Here is a 21,339-nt window from a genome sequence, read left to right on the forward strand (position 1 = left end):
CGTTTCTGGGGAGACGTGGGGGACCCAAACTCCTACGGGGAGAAGCTGGACTGTCTGCCATTGGGTCGGAAAGTGAGGGTGGCTTGCTAGCAGGACTGCGCGCAGGAATAATTGTTTACCGTGCTGGGGTGCGGGGCGCGGGACACAGAGAGGTGGTCGGAGACGCAGAGCCGGCTTACTGGCAGCCATTGCTGTTTGCCACGCCCTAGCCTAGTGACGCCCTGAGACCCCGCCCCACACAATCTACAAACCCACCCAAGCTCCAAGCAGCGGCTTTAGCATATGAATGGCCTGCCCTATCGCAGCTTAACCTAGCAAACTTGCAGCCCAGGTTAGACAGCTCCAAAACCTCCAAACCCCAAGCAAAGAGGAGAAAACTGTAGATCTCGCTGTAGCTCCTGCTGGGTGGCCTCAGACAGTAGCTGACCTGCACCCCATTGGAGATCCAGAAGCCAGTGTACCTAGTGGTCAGTGTGAGACACCAGATTTCAACTCCTCACATCCATAAGTGACACATTCAAGAGGCAGACTCAGTGAGCACCAAAGCCCCACTGAAACAAGTCCTGTACCATAAGCGTGTCTCCAGCGCAGCAGTTCTTCCATTATAGAAACAGCGGGTCCTCACAGCCAATTGGCCTGGAGGTCAATTCCTCCCAGTGTACCAAGAGCAATCAAGGCTTAACTACACCAAGACTTTGCACTCAGCCCACAAAGGGGTGTACCAAGAGCGTCCACTTCAGGTGATTGGGGAGGCTGAGCTACTGGCCTCTATAGGTCACCTACCACACAAAGCCACTCCATCAACACAGGGAAGCAACAAAATGCCGAGACAAAGAAACATGTCACGAATTAAAGAAGTGGAGGAAAGCAAACTACTGGATGACACAGAGTTCAGAACCACATTTATAAGGTTACTCAAGAATCTTCTAAAAACCGCCGAGAAACTTGATGAGACCTTCAAGGACCTTAATGAGAATGCCAAAAAAATGGAAAAGGACCAGTCAGAAATTAAGCATACACTATCTGAAATAAAGAATATACAGAAACTCAACTGTAGATCAACGTACCCCAAGAATCAAACCAAAGATCTGAAATATGAGAAAACAAAAAACACCCAACCAGAAAAACAAAAAGAAAAAATAATCCAAAAATATGAAGATAGTGTCAGGAGCCTCTGGGACAACTTTAAGCATACCAACATCCGAATTTTTGGGGTGCCAGAAGAAGACACAGAGCAAAATATTGAAAACCTATTAGAAGAAATAATGACAGAAAACTTTCCCTACCTGGTGAAAGAAATAGACTTACAAGTTCAGGAAGCTCACAGAACCCCGTACAATAGGAATCCAAAGAGGACCACACCAAGACACATCATAATTAAAATGCCAAGGGCAAAAGACAAAGAGAGAATCTTGAAAGCAGCAAGAGAAAAACAGTTAGTTACCTACAAGGGAGCACCCATACGACTGTCAGCTGATTTCTCAACAGAAACTATGCAGGCCAGAAGGGAGTGGCAAGAAATATTCAAAGTGATGAACAGCAAGAACCTACAACCAAGATTACTCCACCCAGCAAAGCTATCATTCAGAGTTGAAGGTCAGATAAAGAGCTTCACAGATAAGAAAAAGCTAAAGGAGTTCATCACCACCAAACCAGGATTACATGATATGCTGAAGGGTATTCTTTAAGAAGAAGAAGAAGAAAAAAAAGGTAAAGATAAAAATTATGAACAACAAAATGACATCAAATACATACCTACCAACAAGTGAATCTAAAAATCAAGTGAATAAAAAATCTGAAGAACAGAATGGACTGGTGAATATAATAGAATCAGGGACATAGAAAGGGAGTGGACTGACAATTCTGAGGGGGAAGGGGATGTGAGGGGTGCGGGAAGAGACTGGACAAAAATCTTACACCTATGGATGAAGACAGTGGCGGGTGGTAAGGGCATGGGGTGGGGTGGGGAATCAGGTGGAGGGGAGCTATGGGGGAAAAAAAAGGAGGAACACCTGTAATAATCTGAACAATAAAGATTTATTAAAAAAATAAATAAATAAATAAATAAATAAATAAAAATGAAAATAGCCTTACATAGTCAATACTGCTAACTAATTATTCTAATAAGCAGTCTTTTTTTCCCCACTATGTGTAAACAGTATTTGTAGGTATGACAGATTATTAAATAAGGCCTGCAGGGGAGGGCAGTTTGGAATGACTGGGCTGGCAGAGGAGGGCAGTTGGCGGCGACCGGGCCTGCAGGGGAGGGCAGATTATTATATGAGGTGAAAATCCTATATAATAAAGAGGTAATATGCAAATTGACCATCACTCCAACACGCAAGATGGCCACCCCTGTGTGGTCAAAGATGGCTGCCCCCATGTGGACACAAGATGGCCGCCACAAGATGGCCTGCACGGGAGGGAAGTTGGGGGGGACCAGGCCTGCAGGGGAGGGCAGTTGGGGGCAACCAGGCCTGCAGGGGAGTACAGTTAGGAATGACCAGGTCGGCAGGGGAGGGCAGTTAGGGGTGACCAGGGTGGCAGGAGAGGGCAGTTGGGTGTGACCAGGCCTGCAGGGGAGGGCACTTAGGGAGACAAGGCCTGCAGGGGAGGACAGTTGGGGGCAATCGGACTGGCAGGGGAGCAGTTAGGTGTCAATCAGGCTAGCAGGGAAGTAGTTAGTGGTGATCAGGCTGGCAGGCACAAGCAGTTAGGGGCAATCAGGCAGGCAGGCAGGCAGGGGAGCGGTTGGGAGCCAGCAGTCCTGGATTGTGAGAGGGAGGTCCGACTGCCCATTTAGGCCCGATCCCACCGGGCAGTCGGACATCCCTCAAGGGGTCCCAGATTGGAAAGGGTGCAGGCTGGGCTGAGGGACACCTCCCCCCCCCACCCCATGCACGAATTTTGTGCACCGGTCCTCTAGTATGATATAAGTAGAATCTGTGTCATAAAGTATGAAATACTTTCTGTAAGATCAAAGATCTAAGTACACCTCTTGATTTCTTTGCTTACTATCCCCTTACCCAACTTACAGGAAAATCCTTTGAGCTGTCTTTGCTCATTCATTATTTAGCCTAGGCCAATTAAGGCTAATTTTATATGTTTGATCTCCCCATACAACATTGATGCCTCAAACATACATTAGCCCTGGATAGACCTGTTGACATGGCCATATTATCACATCTAAACTTGACTCTTGGGAAAAGAAGGGAATTCAAGAAAAAAGAATTCTGTTTATTCATGTGTTATATTAAGCTATCCTAGAAGTCAGATTGAAAGTAAAAAAAGGCTTTTTCGTGTTGAGCTTCAGTTGCATTCTTAGTCCCATAGGTGACTTCCCTTTGCAAATGTCAAGTCCAGAAGTACCTGTGTACACATTGGGAGTAACACCTAAAAAAATCACCATTACCCCTAATCACAGCAAGTGGTTTTCAATCATCAGTAAAAACAACCACAAAACAATAATTGTCACTATTTATTGAGAGCTGTTATACACTTAATAAAATTAAACTCTTGGTCTGTCTGCTAATGATACTACAATCTGTAAATGATACTACAATCCTCCCTGGTGATCAGACTGGATACCTGAATGTCATCTTTCTATCTGGTCTCCCATATCCAACCAATTACCAAGTCTGCTCCTTACCACCACCCCATAGAGCAGTCAGTATCATCTTATGAAAATATAAAGCTGATTGTGTTACCTGCACTTAAACCCTTCAGTAGCTTTCTCTTCTGTTAGTTAAGAAACAAACTCTTTCCTTGGTACAGAAGGTCTGGTCCTGACTCTGATTAAACCTCAGCCTCCCTCTTACTACTCCTGTTGCAATCACAGTGTTCTTTTCTCTGATCTTACTCACCAAGCTTTTCTCATCATTGGACTACTGTGTAACTGGTTCTTTCTACCTGGGGCTCTGCCCAACTCTTCCTTGCCCCTAACCTAACTCCTACTTCATATCTTTCATTATTATTATTTTTTAAGTATTACAAATAGTAGTAGTACATATGTCTCCTTTTTTCCCCATTGACCTCCGCCTGGTCTCCCTTACCCCCTGGCACATGCCCTCACCCACCCCCCAAGTGTCTTGGGTCCATTGGTTATGCTTATATGCATGCATACAAGTCCTTCGGTTGATCTCTTACCCTGCCCTACCTTCCCCTGCCTTCCCGCTGTAGTTTGACAGTCTGTCCGATGTTTCTTTGCCTCTGTATCTATTTTTGTTTATCAGTTTACAGTGTTCATTATATTCCACAAATGAGTGAGATCATGTGGTATTTATCTTTCACTGACTGGCTTATAATTCTCTCCAGTTTCCAGTTCTGTTGCAAATGGTAAGAATTCCTTCTTTTTTACAGCAGCATAGTATTCCATTGTGTAGATGTACCACAGTTTTCTAATCCATTCATCTGCTGATGGGCATTTAGACTGTTTCCAAATCTTAGCTATTGTAAATTGTGCTGCTGTGAACATAGGAGTGCATGTATCCTTTCTGATTGGTGTTTCTGTTTTCTTGGGATATATTCCTAGAAGTGGTATTACTGGGTCAAATGGCATTTCCTTTTTAATTTTTTGAGGAAACTCCATACTATTCTCCACAGTGGCTGCACCAGTCTGCTTTCCCACCAGCAGTGCACCAGGGTTTCTTTTTCTCTGCATCTTCTCTAGTACTTGTCGTTTGTTGATTTGTTGATGATAGCCATTCTGGCAGGTGTAAAATGGTACCTCATTGTTTTTTTGATTTGCATCTCTTGGATGATTATTGACTTTGAGCATGTTTTCATATGTCTCTTGGCCTTCTGTATGTCCTCTTTTGAAAAATGTCTATTTAGGTCCATTGCCCATTTTTTTATTGGATTGTCTATCTTCCTTTTGTTAAGTTGTCTGAGTTCCCTGTAAATTTTGGATATTAAACCCTTATTGGAGATAACATTGGCAAATATGTTCTCCCATGCGGTGGGCTTTCTTGTTGTTTTGTTGATGGTTTCTTTTGCTGTGCAGAAGCTTTTTATTTTGATGTAGTTCCATTTGTTTATTTTCTCCTTAGTTTCCATTGCCCTAGAAGCTGTATCGGTAAAGATATCGCTATGACAAATGTCTGCTATTTTGCTGCCTATGGATTCTTCTAAGATTTTTATGCTTTCCCATCTTACATTTAAGTCTTTTATCCATTTTGAGTTTATTTTTGTGTATGGTGTAAGTTGGTGGTCTAATTTCATTTCTTTGCATGTATCTGTCAATTTTCCCAAAAACATTTATTGAAGAGACTGTCTTGAATCCATTGTATGCTCTTGCCTCCTTTGTCAAATATTAATTGAGCATAATCGCTTGGGTCAATTTCTGGGTTCTCTGTTCTGTTCCACTGATCTGTATGTCTGTTCTTGTGCCAGTACCAGGCAGTTTTGAAAACAGTGGCTTTCTAGTATAGCTTGATACCTGGTATTGTCATCTCTCCAACTTCGTTCTTTCTCAGGATTGATGCAGCTATTTGGGGTCTTTTTTTATTCCAGATGAATTTTTGGAGAGTTTGTTCTAGGTCTTTGAAGTATGCCATTGGTATTTAATGGTGATTACATTGAATTTATAGATTGCTTTGGGTAGTATGGACATTTTAATGATGTTGATTCTACCAGACAATGAACGTGGTATATTCTTCCATTTGTTTATCTCTTCCTCTATCTCTTTTCTCAGCATCCTGAAATTTTCTGAGTTCAGGTCCTTTATCTCCTTAGTTAAATTTATTCCTAGGTATCTGAATTTTTTTGGTGCAATGGTAAATGGGATTGTTTTTTGTGGGTTTTTTTAAAATTCTCTTCCTGTAAGTTTATTATTGGTATAAAGAAAAACCGTAGACTTCTGGGTGTTAATTTTGTATCCTGCTACATTGCCAAATTCATTTATTAAGTCTAGTAGCTCTTTGATGGAGTCTTTGGGGTTTTCTATGTACCATATGTCATCTGTGAATAAGATCAGTTTTACTTATTCTTTTCCAATTTGGATGCCTTTTATTTCTTCTTCTTGTCCAATTGCTATGACTAGCACTTCCAGTACTAGGTCGAACAGGAGTGGTGAGATTGGGCATCCCTGTCTTGTTCCTGTTATTAGGGGTAATGGTTTTAGTTTTTGCCCATCGAGTATGATGTTGGCTGTGGGTTTGTCATATATGTCTTTTATTATGTTGAGGTATGATTCCTCTATTCCCACCTTGCTGAGAGTTTTTAATCAAGAAAGGGTGTTGGATTTTGCCAAATGCTTTTTCTGCATCAATGGATATGATTATATGGTTTTTATCTCTCATTTTGTTTATGTGATGTATGACATTTATTGATTTGCGGATATTGTACCATCCTTGCATCCCCAGAATAAACCCCACTTGGTCATGGTGTATGATCTTTCTAATGTAATGCTGGATCCGAGTTGCTAGGATTTTGTTGAGGATTTTAGTATCTATGTTCATCAGAGATATTGGCCTGTAATTCTCTTTCTTTGTAGTGTCTTTATCTGGTTTTGGGAGTAGGGTAATGCTGGCTTTGTAGAAAGAGCTTGGAAGTGTTCCTTCCTCTTGAATTTTTTGGAATAGTCTGAGGAGGATAGTTTTTATTTCTTCTTTCAATGTTTTATTAAACTCCCCTGTAAAGCCATCTGGGCCAGGGTTTTTGTTTGTTGGAAGTTTTTTGATTACTGCTTCAATTTCCTCCATAGTTATCAACCTATTCAGATTTTCTTACTTCGTATCTTAAAAAGAAGTTGTTAGGGAGGCCTAATTCCCCTAGACTACCTTAGATCTATACTTTCTGATTTCTATTTTTATTCTAGAACTACACAATAGGAATTGCATGATTCTTTGTATAATTTGTGTAAATAAAGATTTAATGCCTGTAAACAATGTAGGACTTTGAGTCAGAATAACTGAATTTTACTTAATTTATAGTGGTGTAATCTTGGGCAAATCATGCTTACTTATGTTGAACCCCAGGACTTATCTCTGCTTTATTTTTTAAAACATACAAAGTCCACTAATATATTTATGGTATCTATAAATTGTGATTGCTCATAAAAGGATTTTCTAACATTTTCATAGTTAATCTATTATAATTAAATTGCCATAATTTATATGTATTTAATATTATATCTAAGCTTACTATATAACCAACTTTTTGAAATAAAATTGAACCCAAAACATGGCTTAATTGTGAACATAAATATGAAAAGATAATATTTTAGTAATACTTTTTAAGGAAAAAATTCCTTAAGGATTTACCATCAAAAGAAAAATGTCTCCCTAGCCGGTTTGACTCAGTGGGTCGAGCACTGGTCTTTGGATCAAAGGTTCCCAGGTTCGATTCTGGTCAAGGACATGTATCAGGAGCATGCAGGCTCAATCCCCAGCCCAGGTTGAGGCGCATGCAGGAGGCAACCAATCAATACTTCTCTCTCACATCGTTGGTTCTCTGTCTTTGTCTCTCCTCCTCCCTTCCACTCTCTCTAAAAATCAATGGGAAAATACTCTCAGGTGAAGATTAACAAAACCAAAAAAAAAAAAAAAAGAAAATTGTTTTGTGTTCATCTAAATTGATGTACTCAAAGTAGAATGAGGAGGAGTCTTCAAAACCTAATAACTAAAAAAGAGCAATGGCAATTCAACAGTCAAGCTTTAGGGTAAAATTTGAGTGGAAAAAGTCCAATTTGATAGAAGTAAAATAATGGTAAATAAGGGTGGATGCTTAAAGTAAAACTAAAGAAAACTAATAAAAATTAACTTCAGTGAACATTGTTCTAGTGCAGTGGTCGGCAAACTGCAGCTCGCGAGCTGCATGCGGCTCTTTGGCCCCTTGAGTGTGGCTCTTCCACAAAATACCACGTGCGGACCCGCATGTACAGTGCAATTGAAACTTCGTGGCCCATGCGCAGAAGTAGGTTTTCGGCTCTCAAAAGAAATTTCAATCGTTGTACTGTTGATATTTGGCTCTGTTGACTAATGAGTTTGCCGACCACTGTTCTAGTGCAACTAGGAAACACGCAGATAATATACCTGTGGAATAGACTTGTTACAGACTATTTTTAAAGGCATGAATCATAGTGCTAGTTAAAAATAATTTGCAGGAAAGGAAACTATCTTGGAATAGTAATAGCTGGGAAAATATAATGCACACTAGTCAAAAATTACATTATTATTTTTAATACAGCTTATTATCTATAATACAGCTTATTATTTATTATTATTATTTTTAATTGAGGACTGGCCTTGTGCTAGGTGTTTTACATTCTCATTTAATATTCACCATAACCTTACAAGGATATACTGGCAGGCCCAACCCTCATATTTGCAGGGCCTACGGCGCCCTTATGTTTACATATTTTTTTAACGTTATGGAGCAACTATAAGTAAAGCTATTCTGTCCACCTAGGTTGATAAATGTATCTTGATAACAACTTGGAAGGCTGAGTTTAAATTTAAAATTCTCTGGCTCCTCCTAATTCTATGCCAGAAAGTGGTGACAAAGACACCGCCTGCTCCTGCCCCAGCCTCTGGCCCCTCGACCACTTATCTTCTCTTAACGTTTCATTCCCCATCCTGTGCTATGAATAGCCAGCCTTGTGCTCATGCTTGTGGACTCCTCAGTCCATGTTCAGATTTTGCCCACTCTTTGCAAACAGCTGCCCCTCTTTGGCTATGCCTTCTTTCTTCTACAGGGTAGACCTGGAGAAGAGTCCGACACAGGCATAGAAAGGATTCAGGGTCATTGGGCAGGCAACTCTGGGGTCTCAGATAATAGGATTATGGTCTAGGAGTTGGGAGGGAAACCCAGGCCCCAGAGGGTACATCCACTTGGCCCAGTTGGCTTCTTACATCATGAGGAGGGCACAAACATAGAAAGTCAGAGCAAGGATCTCTATGGCGTGGGGCTCAGGACACTGGGCCCTCTTGGTTTAACCTAATGGTAGCGTTACACGTTCTATTTTTGAGACTACTTTTCTCCTCAAAAGCAACTAAGGCCTGTATTCTTACTCACTTGAAATGACATAAAGGTACATAATTGCATTCATAAAGCCTCAACAGTTAGAGTCATGATGAAAGTATGCTACCTATGTACAGAGTGGCCAACAGCACATGTTGCCGGGATGGTTGGCTAGCCCAAGGGGCAGGACAAACAGTAACTGTAGGGCAGAATGTGCTTTGGTATGAAGCACACTGGCAGAAGTCGTTTCCGTCTTAGAAGTCTTCAATAGAATTGTTTGGAAATACATAGAAAAGACCACTTACAGGGGAAGAAATAACCAGGGAACATAAGATTTTACCAAATGCAACATTAGCATTCCTTGAAAATTTTATAAAATTGGAAATCATTTTAAAGTCTGTAACTATTTTTCCTGAGTTGTGAAACACTGTACTGAAGCTAAATATAAAACACTGATTAATTTGGTTCTCATTTGGAAGACATTTAAAGAAAATTATAATGCTCTGAAATCCCTTACAATTGAAAGTTCAAGATGTTTCTCTCCACCATCAAAAACATCCAAAATAGTTGCTGCCACCTAATCCTTTTGTCATCCGTTTTACCAACTTTGGTTAATAGAACTTAAATTATAAGAGAATGTGCAGCTATACGGACTTGTAAAATTCAGAACATGACAAAATTCAATCTAAGGGAAGATTGTTCAGAGATTAGAATCGGGCCAGGATATTCAAAATCTGCATGTGAACAACATTTTTTGCGGCTATAGGGTAAGTTTTAAAGGGCCTTATTCCTTTACTGACTTCTCAGAAGAGCAGAGAGCAGCAGTTGGTGACACCAGGGTTTGCATTCATCTGAGCTCATCAGCTGTTTCTGGTTCTGTGTTATCTCCATTCTGCCAAACACACACACACACAACCTATCCATGTCATATATGCCTTGGTCAGTACACATAAACCTTCAGCCCTAGATTGAATTTATAGTGTCAACAACCTTAAGTCAAAGCCTAAGGACCATTTTCATTCTCAGGCAGAACTGCTGGTAGCCCTACTCAGTTTTTGTCTTCAAAACTTAATGGTCAAATACTATTTATAAAGTCCTACAATTTCATTCAACTGTAAGGCCATAAGATGGGGGCTTTCAAAATGAAATATTCCATTCTATTTTGACTTTTATGACATTCCCTATTTTTCTATCTAAAATTTTAATTCCTATATACATCAAAGGCCATATGCTTTCTAAATCCAGATCACATTTAAAATCCCTTAATCTATATTCCTTGAAACATACATTCTCCCTCTCTCTCTCTCTCTCTCTCTCTCTCTCTCTCTCTCTCTCTCTCTCTCTCTCTCTCTCCCTCCTTCCCACCCTCCCTCCCTCCCCTTCCCTAATTTCTAAAATAAGGATCACAATGTCTTAAGGATCACAATGTCTGGTTTCAAATCTAACACCACTGTATTTCCTACATAATGTTAGACAAATCAATTAATTGTTTTCAGTAGCTATAAGATTAAACCTAAGTTCTCTACCTTGCCAAATTATAAGCTTTTATGTGAATATGAAATGAGGAGGCAAATTCATTCCTTTGGTATTTATTCAGCCTATAAAATCTGTCAGGAGCTGTTTACCAGATTCTGGGGTATATTTATGAAGAGGACAAATAAGGTCCCTACCCTTGTGCACTGGCATTGGGGTTGGGAACACAGTAGGTGAAGAAGCAAAGTCAGGGTTACACCTTGTGGTAGGTGCTTTGAGGGAAGTGATGGAGAATGACAGCAACGGTGATACTTAGGGCTGTCAGGAAAAGCCTCTGAGGAAGTGACTTTGAGAAAGTGACATTTGAGGTCATAATATGTGAGAGGAAGCTATCCATGTACTGAACCATGAAAGTGCGTTATCAGCTGTAGGATGTTACCTCGGTGAGTAGTAGCCCCCGCCGGTCCCCTGTGCAGTAGGGAAGTTAGAAAGCTACAACAGATTTTAGATTGTCCTATTTCTGGAGCTGTAACTGTACAGTGATCTCTGTACTTTCTTATGAACCTTATTTTTTCATCCAAATCATGATATCTTCCTCCTCCTGTTTCTGGTTTGTGCTAGCTTAACCTCGGGACTTGTCACTGTCCCCTGTCTGTGACACTGCCTTGCTCAAGCTGTTCCTATACTTCCTTCTGCTCCAAAACTCCCTGCAACTGATTTCCCTTTCTAATGACCCTATAATTCTAAAACCTCCTCGAAGGTTTCCGAGTTTGACTCACGGCAAAACTACCTATCCTTCATAATATGAGCAACTTCTGATACCCACCTCCAAAGACAGGGAATATTTTCAGATTGATCCGATTGGAGCTGGCTGGCACAGTGCCTAGCACATAGTAAGTTCTAAATGAATATTTATTGAATAATGAGTGAACGACTGATTATCTTACTCAGTCTACCTATAGGATTAAAGGGTTTTTTCTTAATTACATGTATATTCTTTTCTCACATGTAAAATGCATGGAAAACCTTTATCTTCAGCTATATAGAATATCAAAATCTTACTCCTTATTCACAAGACATTTTAATTTTAAATCTACTCTCTCTATTGGCTGTACGGGCGGAATTTTGTCATTGATCCTAGAGATACCTAGAGATGCTGACAGTGTCCCTAAGATTTTTTATAATGTCCAGCACACAGTGTATGGCACAGCACACAGCATTTAGTATGATAACAATCCCTAAGATTTCAGTTGTTCGGGCTTTTATTTTTAGCATCCTATATAATCAGATATATCCATTTAGACTAAGCAGAAATTTTCTATGGAGAAATCTTTGTATTGAGGAAGTTGTCATAGTTTCAGTTAAACAGCAACTAAAAACAGTGTTTCTTTTAAAGAAATTTTTCAACTGTGTTCAGAGTTTTGTTTTCACATTATATAGTACTAGAGGCCTGATGCACAAAGATGCGTGAAAGAATGGGCCTTCCTTCCCCTGGCTGCCGGCACTGCCTTCGCTCCGGCCCATAGCCACCTTTCCGCCTTCCCACACTGCCCAGAGGCCCCGAGCAGCTGGGGCAGTGCCTGCGCATGCAAATTAACCCGCCATCTTTGTTGGGTTAATTTGCATACTCACTCCTGATTGGTTGGTGAGCGTTGCGAAGGTACAGTCAATTTGCATCTTTCTCTTTTATTAGTGTAGATTATTGTTCATTAATGGCAATAATAATTTAGTCCCAAAAACTTTTAGAGATTTGTCAAAAACAAATGGAATATTCACTTTTCATAGGTGTAGAGGTATGTTTAGAATAGGGTTGGGGAACCTTTTTTCTGACAAGGTCCATTTGGATATTTATAACATCATTCTCGGGCCATACAAAATTATCAGCTTAAAAATTAGCCTGCTATATTTGGTCAAACATTTAATTAACTCTCCCCTAATGCCTGAGCAGGCCTTATGAGGCTCTCGGACCAATGTTCCCCACCCCTGGCTTTAGAGTCATCCCTGCCAACTTGTTTCCAGAATTGAATCTTAAGTGTTAAGTATTTATTTCAAATAAATAAAAATCTCATATTACATCAATTAGATATAACTTATAAAAGATCCCTTAGTTTTAGGCATTCTCTGTTTATAGCTCTAAAATTTTTAAATAATACCAGAAATATAGTCTGATTGATTTTTGTTGCTGCTTGCATTATATTCTTTAATTCAAGAAATTTTATGTAACTTTCACTATGAATGTTTTATTTTGGCTAATATAAGGTTCTGACCCATGTGATCAGGACCGACTTTAAAACAACAGTTCAGTGTTTATGATTTTATACTTGTTTCCCTGTGGAATGTACCTATAAAGTAATGAATGGGACAGTCTTTCTAACAAACATACTAGGAGCCATGTATCAGGGATGCCCTTGTCCCCTTCAAATCAGTCACCTCGAAGGCTACACATTGTTCCAGTAACACTATTATGGCATAAAATGTTGTGGAATGCCTCTTTTCAAACTGTCTCTGAACTGCTAAGAAATAATAAAGACTAAAATGACATTATTCTGAATATATCATAGATTGTGAAAGATGAACTTGGTCTTGGTGAGTAGTCAGAAATCATCCCAGCACCAACTGCAGTGAATGAAATTTGGAAGGCTATTTGGAGTTACAACTGGATGTAAAATAATAAGATGGGCTTTCTTGAATAATATGTAAACTAACTCTTGAAAGTGTCAAAGAGAAATTCCAGAACTTTGAACCTTGGATTAAGTGTATAAACTCCCAAGGTAGCTACTATAAGAACAGCACATGTTTAGGTTAAAAAAAAATGTGTATGTTTGCAAAATAAGATCAGTTTTATTACTTCATAGACATACCTTGTAGATGAAAAAAATACTTCTATCATGGAACTCTTTATAAGCAAACTTCCGAATGTAAGTAGAATTTCTGTCTCACCCTATCTGAGTCCGTTGAGAAATCTGAATTTCTAATAATGACTTATTCTGAATCTTCAGCTTTAAAAAAATATATATAATGTTTTCCATTTAAAAAAGTAAATGAATTTAGGTTTAACTTCACTATTTTCTGATTAGCTTTGTTAACTTTTTTGTTCATCTTTGTCCACCCTGAGACTCTCAGAATGTATTTTCCCATTGTAAAATTATCATCAAGCTCGTGAATGGAGGTAGAAAATAAAGCCTAAGCTGAAGGTTAGACCTTGTTCCATATTATTTTAAGCTCTGTTTGGTTGGCATTCGGAACGATCAGATGCCTTTCTTTGTTAAAAGTGGAACCCTATTATCTTATGAAATAAGAACAGCAACTTACAAAAAGAAAAGCCTTTTTATAAAAGTAAATACTCTCAACTCTGGGGCTCCTATTATGTTTTTCATTTCAACTAATAAAAGCTTGAAAAACAGAATTCAGCCAAGCAGCTGGGCCATGTTTTTCTCATGGAAACTCCAGGTGGACTCGTGGACGTGGACTGGGCGTGGGCCTGGAGGGTGCGCCTCTTCATCGGCACCTTTCCACATTGATTCCATCATGTCCAGGCTCATCCAAGCTGTCAGGCCCCTATTTCCTTGCTGCTGCGTTGAAATAATAAAAGTAAAATGGAGTGTGGAAGGCAGAGAAAATTGGTAGCCTTTTGCAAGGAGACTAAGACAGCTAAATTGTGACATAATTCAAACTGTTCAAATTTGACAAGTTTGATTGAAAAATTGCATGACCTATGTAGTTAGAGAGCAAAACGGTCACTAGTTTATAGTTTTAAAAAGCCACAGTGTGGTGTTTTTACCGCAGACTGAGAATATTTTTTTATTCGGCCTGGTAGTAATTGTTGCACAAATGCCTGTTTTGCAGTTTGGCGATTTAAATGCTGTGTCTCCTGGAAATCTGGATAAAGGTAAGAATTTAAAATAATGTACATTTTTAAGGACTTTATTTGACTGGGAAATTCTCACAGAGGAAAATGTAGTGTATGCCTCTGGCACTCTTACTCTGTGGATACGGCATACAGTCCAAGGTGAATATGGCTGTGATGTCTTCGGAATCCTTCATTATTTCTCCATTTCTGTGCTATCTTTATGTGAGGTACCTTAAGTACAAGAAATAAATTTAAACACAGTTACAAACTCATTTGGGCTTTTTGCCTGAAGTTTATTATAAGTTCATTATTTCTGACCATCTGCAGAGTCCTAGAGAAAAGGCATAAAAGTTGGTCTAAATATCTGCTTTCAAGGCCTATCAGGCAAGGAAAAAAAGATTCCTCAGCCTACCTATCACCACTCCACGCTTCTCAATGGAAAAGGAACTCGGAAAGAGCCGTGATGTTATCTGTAGAAGCAATATCAATCGTGGTATAGATGGAAAGGATAACATACATTCTCTTTAAATTATTATACCAGCATCACCACTCAAATATGACAATAGGACATGTATTCCTGAAGAAACTCTTGATCTACCAAACCACAGAGGGAGGTGTTGGGGGGAAAGGTTGGAATAGAGCACACAGCAGCAGTAAAAATCCTATAGAAAACCAGCCCAGTTTTTATAAAAATATAAAATTTCTAATAAACAAGCACCGTAGAAAATGTAGACCTTTCTTCAAAAAAACCAAGAAGTGAAGATAGCTTGAGGTTTTAAAGAATTGAGTTGTGGAGTCAGGGACAAAATGCACAAAGACAGGTGAGAATAACACAATTAGCCCTTCCAAGACACAGCCAGAACCAGTGGGGAAACCAAGATAAGAGGAAGGACTTGGGGAATGCGCACATGAGTGCAGTGCTGTTTTCTGGAGCAGCCTGTCCTAGGGTACTCATTGTCCAGCTCTGTCCCTCCTTGGCGGTGGAAGACATTAATGTGCCAGGGAAGGTCACCTTTGAATCCATGTCACTCCCAGGGTGAACTCCTGTCAGTCTGTGGCAATGGTGGGTGCATTAATTCCTGTTAGAGGAACATACATAGCAGCAAAGCAGGAAAAGTAGAAAATAATAGTCCTAAAATATTGTTGCTGTGCATATATACTCTATAGGATTAACCAAATAACCCTCAGAAGGATAAATCAATTATGAGATGATACTAATTTGTAATTGAAGAGCCAGAGTGAAAGGAATAGGGATTAGGCGGGGGGTGGGGGGGGTGGGGGGAGGGAAGGGGAGGTTGGAATAGAGCACACAGCAGCAGAAAAAATCCTATAGAAAACCATCTTTGCCCCAGTTGATAATTATAATAAGAGAGGAACATGCAGGGCCCATTTATGTTGAGAGCTGTATTAACCGGGATTGTTGTGGAGGTGTGCCCCAATTGCTAACACTAGACTCAACCTTAGAAAGAGTTCAACCTAATCTGACCAAAGAGCTACTTGTACATGACAGAAGAGAATAACATGAAGATTTGGTTCTGTTTCTACAAGTCACTAGAAGTCAAAAATATAACAAGTGTAGTTATTTTTCATTATAGATGAGATATTTGATGTGATTACACCTTTATCTTTTTTTTGGTAAACAGTAAAACATGTCGAAGGTGAACTAAAAAGATTTTTAAGGCAAAAATATATTCCCCGCTGTTTAAAAGTGATCACTCATGAAAAGGCATTCTCTATACTCCTTGGAAGGGAATCTCTCACAGCAATAAAGCTATGTGAACCTTTTCTCTCCCTGCTTTTGAATTTTAACTGTGCTGCCTGAAAACATTAAATGGTGTTCCATTCTAATGATGTTTTAGTTCATATAAAATGTATTAAAATTTGGAGAGACCAGTGACTATTTAATACATTTAATTTCCAGAAATGAATACCAGTATTAACAGTGAATATCAGTATTGCCAGGAATGGAAATCCATTGTGCATTGTTAATCTGATACTACTGCCTCAGTCTTTATAATCTTTTGTAATAAAAATTAAGAGCCTATTTAATTGTCATCTATAATATTCATGCTCACCAAAGAGTCTTTTCAGCAACCCATGCTTATACCTGATATATGTCATCATCAGTCTCACCAACACTAATATCAACACATAAAATTTATATCTTAAGTATAGATTTTTGGAGGAGACTAAAGTTTTTCTCCTTCTTTCCCTCCCTTACTCCTTTTTTAGTTAGCATTTTTCACCTCAACACATTCTCCAAAAGCCAACAGTGTATTCAAGTGACTACTTCATGACACAAATTATGCCAAACTATTTAATACAAAAACATTAGGGAATTCCAAAGGTCTTTTTAAAGGAGCTATTAAAAGTATTAATCACAAACTAACCCCAAATAAACTACCATTACCATGTTTGAAAGAATTATGGGTGCATTAACTGATCTTTGATGCAAGTAAAATCCACAGGAGAGGAAAACCTACAAGCTTCATCCCCTGAGAAGAGCTGAGAAGTTGCTTTCCTAATGCTCCCTATTAACGTGTTTCTAAGCACGTGTTCATTGCCGTTTTCCAAAGTATGTCTTTTGGTAATAGTTGTGGCATTATTTGTTTGTGCAGATGAAGGCAGTGAAGTGGAAAGTGAAATGGATGAAGAACTAGATGACTCTTCAGAACCTCAAGCCAAGAGAGAGAAAACGGAGCTGACCCCGGCGTTTCCGGTGGGTTGTCTGCAACCTGTTCTGGAGAGCAGCGTGCAGCCCAGCCTCCTGAATCCCATCCACAGCGAGCACATCGTCACGAGTACTCAGACTATCAGACAGTGCAGCGCGACAGGCAACACTTACACTGCGGTCTAAAGAATATTAAAGCGTATTTTTCCAGCTAACATTAACCCTGTTGATATTGGGCTTAAGTTGAGAAATTAATGAGCCTGAAGGTCGACTGTTGTCAAATTCTATCTGTGCTGAACATTACCTTTTTGGAGTTGTGAAATGGAATGGGTGTATGTATTTTGCCAGGTTTTTTTTTTTTTTTTTTTTTTACGTAAACAAATTATTTGCCTCTTAATAATAAGAGTTTTTTTCCCTTAGTTTCGGGTGTCAAGAAGGATTTTTACAACACTTAATATTTTTGTTTTCTTATAATTAAAAGTAATTTACATTTTTGTAGCTGAAAATATTTTATTGTTGATTGTTAGTCTTGGTGTATGATTTCATGTGTGAGTTTTTAATTAGATGCACTTCTGTGAAATATCAAAAGAAATGCATTTTTTTATTTACACTGGAGGCATGCCCATTTGGCAGCAGATGCATCAAATTTGCTTTTGAAAGGTGCTTTTCATTGGGCCGAACCACAAGACACTATTTTGATAGCATTTTGGAGTATGGAGAAAGAATACAGAGCATTTTTATGATAGTGCTAGAGGGTTGGGAAGGTCATCTATATTTCTCTGAAGAAAAATTGAGCTGTGCATTTATCAGTTCAGAGTAAATGACAGAATTGCCAGAGATTATGCTAATATGTACATAATTTGTGTACATAATTATTAAATCATGTTAATGCAAGCTTCCGTTAAACATTGAATTTTAACTGTTATTTGCATACCAATTCCTCTGTTTAATGACTACTGATTCTGTATTTGGGACCACTGCACAGATGCGTTCTGCTGTTGAGTGGGGCTGTTATAGTTAGAGACTGAAGCTGAAAAAAATGACTTGACTTTTTTTTTAAGTATACATGCTACTTATGCTGAGCTGGACATACAGGAAACCATTCCATTTGGATGACTTTCTTTTATTCCAGGTCTTTTTCCTAATAGTAGTTCAATATGCTGCTATTATAAGAGAAAATTTATAGAATGCAAGGAATGTAGCAACCTGCATATCGTTCTTTCGTTCAAAAATATTTCCTGGTTTCTAAAGTATGTGGATTTAAATTTTAAACAGAACCTGAAGGCAGTGTAACTGGCACACCATACTGTTGCTTATCCCCGATTCTGTAGGATTTGGATAGGTGGCTGGATGGACCAGTGCCGTTGAAGAATGTACATCAGGGATCATCGTACCTCGGCTATAACATGGTGCCTTAAAACAGAACTGAAGCTAAGGTTTAGTAAGGCTTATTTTGTTCATGTAAATTCCTCTTCAGTCCATTTGACAAGCTGTGCCTGTCATTGTCAGATTCCTGAAGTAAGGACAGGTTACATGTTCTTCAAAGGAAATTTAGGGCAAAACAAAAAGACAAAAAATCAGTTTCCCTCTTTGAGTGACCATGAACCTATTTTTTGTTCTTAGAGCTGAATAATACTTGATTATAAGTTAGATTGCTTAAGGGTATGGAGTAGCAGGCTAGTTTTAATCACCAACTTGTTACATAAAACATATATATGTTAGACCATTCTTATCTAGTTATAATTTAAGAAAGTTAAAATAAGTAGGTACTTATCGAAGTGCATCTTTTCAGTCTCAGTGTTTGTCTGTGTGTCTTGGTGTCTGTGTCCACATGCACACACGAGTGCCCACGGGCAGAGTCAGCTACCACGGCAGGTGAGATCCAGGAGTGGATACGCCATCCCCATTTTCATTTACATGAAGAGCCAAGCTTCTTTTAAGCACTCAAATTATTAACAACAACAAAAAACAGGCACATCCGTTCATTTAAATCGTTCTTAAAAAGCTAATAAGCAAAAATAAGTACCTAAAGCCAAAAAAAGGGAAAGCACAAAATTATTTACAGATTATTAATGAGGCCTATATTAAATTCAAGATGTTTATCTTTCCAGTTTTATTGGGGTAAGGGTGGGGGGTGGAAAGAAGAGGGTGAGCCAATCTGTAAAGTTAAAACTACCAAATGGCTTATTGGGTAATACGCAGTATATTTCAACTGTTGTTGCTCGATTGCCTTAGACTACTCAAATAACTGAGATCAACAGGTTTCTTCAGTAAACGTTAAATGCATTAGATGTAATTTTTTAATTGATTCAAATTTTGTATTATACAGCTCATATATTCGAAAGTCTTTTGCTAGCTTATCGCCTTTATCTAAATATCATTTAAATTATCATCCCCCTTTTCCTCCCAAAAAGGCAATGAATTTGTACCATCACACACACACACACACACACACACACACACACACACACTCACACACACACACACACACAAAGGCAAACAAGTAAGCAAGACACCTTAAGCTGCAAAGACCGTATATCTACTTCATTGTGCATTAGGAAACATTTACAGGTACATTTAAATCAAAAAATTGAAAAGAAAAAAAACCCCACACTCTTTGTTTTGACTCTCCTTTCTTAATTTTTCATTTTCCTAACCCTTTTCACCACACCCAGATCTATGCTATATTAGTATTGGACCAAATGTATTTACTGGTATCATCTTGCTTGTTGAACAATTTTAAATGTATTTATTATAATTGTTTCCTTTAATTTAATGTTGGGTGTATTTGTTTTGTTAGAAGAATCTGATAATAATGGGCAGATTTAGATTAATGAAAATTAGAGACTGGGGATCCTCCAAGGTTCAACATTTCTTCTAATTGTTCATGGTTTGTTCTAAATTTAGACAGATTGGGAATTAATATTATTATCTTTCAACTTGACTCACTAAAAATATTCTGATCTCCTTTATGAATAGATAGTTATAACCCATAGACAAATAATATCTATGATCTATGCTACTTCCTATTATTTGTAGTCCACAGTAAGACACATGCACACATATACAATCACAAACAAAAATCTTAACAATTTTGAACTTGAATTGTGAAATGTATTACAAAATGAAAGCATCATAATTTATACCTTTGAGCAAATTGGAGCAACCACATTTATTGCATTTATTAAACATTTTATTTCCATTTTTCAGTCATTGAAACTGACTTTTTAAAATAACATTAGATGCTAATACTGTAGGTTTATTGAGAAGTGACCAGGACATATTTTAAGAACTTAATGTTTCGTGGCACTGCAATCAAACACTAGTCCTGAAAAATATCTATATAGACCAAGTGATACACTTTAAGTGAGGAAAAATGTAAAGAAGGTATGTTGGCTATTTTTAAGTTTCAGAAAAGGTATTTCCATGAAAAAGGATCGAGTATCAATGGTATAGTTTGATCTTCATGTACTAGTATACATCTCCAAAAGATTTGCATTACTACAGCCTGTGAACAATAGGGTGAAATGGGTGAACTGTCCACTTGGACCCAGTTTAAAAAATTTTTTTGGATATTAAGTGGCTGGTCACTTTTTCAGGATTTTCATCCAAACTTTGTTTAGACTGACTGTGTAAGTCTTACTGCCTTTTCAGAAATCTGCTTTCCTTTTTGTGCTTTTTCTTGTACTGTATAGCACGGTTCATGCACCTCTCTTTAGATGGTGTACTTTAAAAACAAAAATAAATTTTAGAAAATGGTTTTAACACTGCATAACTAAAATTAGTAGTGTGCAACGTTGACTGCCTTTGATGTGTAGTAGACGAGTGAAAATGAACATGTTCTTGTAGAATGCTGTCAAAATCATTCAGGAATGAACACAGTTTCATTACTGTAATCATGAACCTTTTTACATGAATGCACTCTCTAGAAGTGCTAAATGTGATGCATTTTCAAAGTTTAAAAATCCTTCAGATGATATATTTGAGATGTCTAAAATAATGCTGTGCTTGAAACATTCGTGTAAAAGAAAAAAAGAAGATGTGTGTCACTGTGATGCTGGTCCTCCCTGTGTGGACAGAAGTAGAAAGTAAAAAAAACGTTGGCAAGTCACCTTTGTGTACAATTTGAGGCAGTGGTTTTATAAAACAAATTGACCTTTGTGATGACCTCCCCTCCTCCAAGTTCTTGGTGAGACAATAACAACCACCAAAAAATCGAATCAAACCCTGTGATTTGTATGAGTCACCCAGGACATGGGGGAGAGAGGTTGACATGCAGTGAAAATTGGGCTTGTCACTAGATCAGGTCAACCTCCATGTATGTGGTTAGAACAAATCAATTAATGGAACCCTAGTATTTCTGCAAGTTTGATGATTTAAAAAG

At 38.4% G+C, this 21,339-nt stretch overlaps 1 protein-coding gene across 2 annotated transcripts in view; it reads left to right on the top strand.

The window, feature by feature from the left end:
- The window catches only part of RFX3 (regulatory factor X3), a gene marked incomplete at its 3' end in the record, with an annotated part of 289,919 nt that extends 270,385 nt beyond the window's left edge, over positions 1–19,534 (top strand). The window contains exons 16-19 of one of the 2 annotated variants that reach the window (XM_080671371.1): positions 13,290–13,352; positions 14,281–14,323; positions 16,903–17,137; positions 17,376–17,433. In XM_080671371.1, the coding sequence (XP_080527497.1) occupies positions 13,290–13,352; positions 14,281–14,323; positions 16,903–17,137; positions 17,376–17,433 (399 nt within the window). Of the gene's footprint in view, positions 1–13,289; positions 13,353–14,280; positions 14,324–16,902 lie in introns of both variants that reach the window. The other variant, XM_080671370.1, reaches the window with a different exon arrangement.
- Between the last annotated feature and the right edge of the window lie 1,805 nt (positions 19,535–21,339).

This window comes from Plecotus auritus (assembly GCF_963455305.1).
Source record: "Plecotus auritus genome assembly, chromosome: 5".
NCBI lineage: Eukaryota > Metazoa > Chordata > Mammalia > Chiroptera > Vespertilionidae > Plecotus > Plecotus auritus.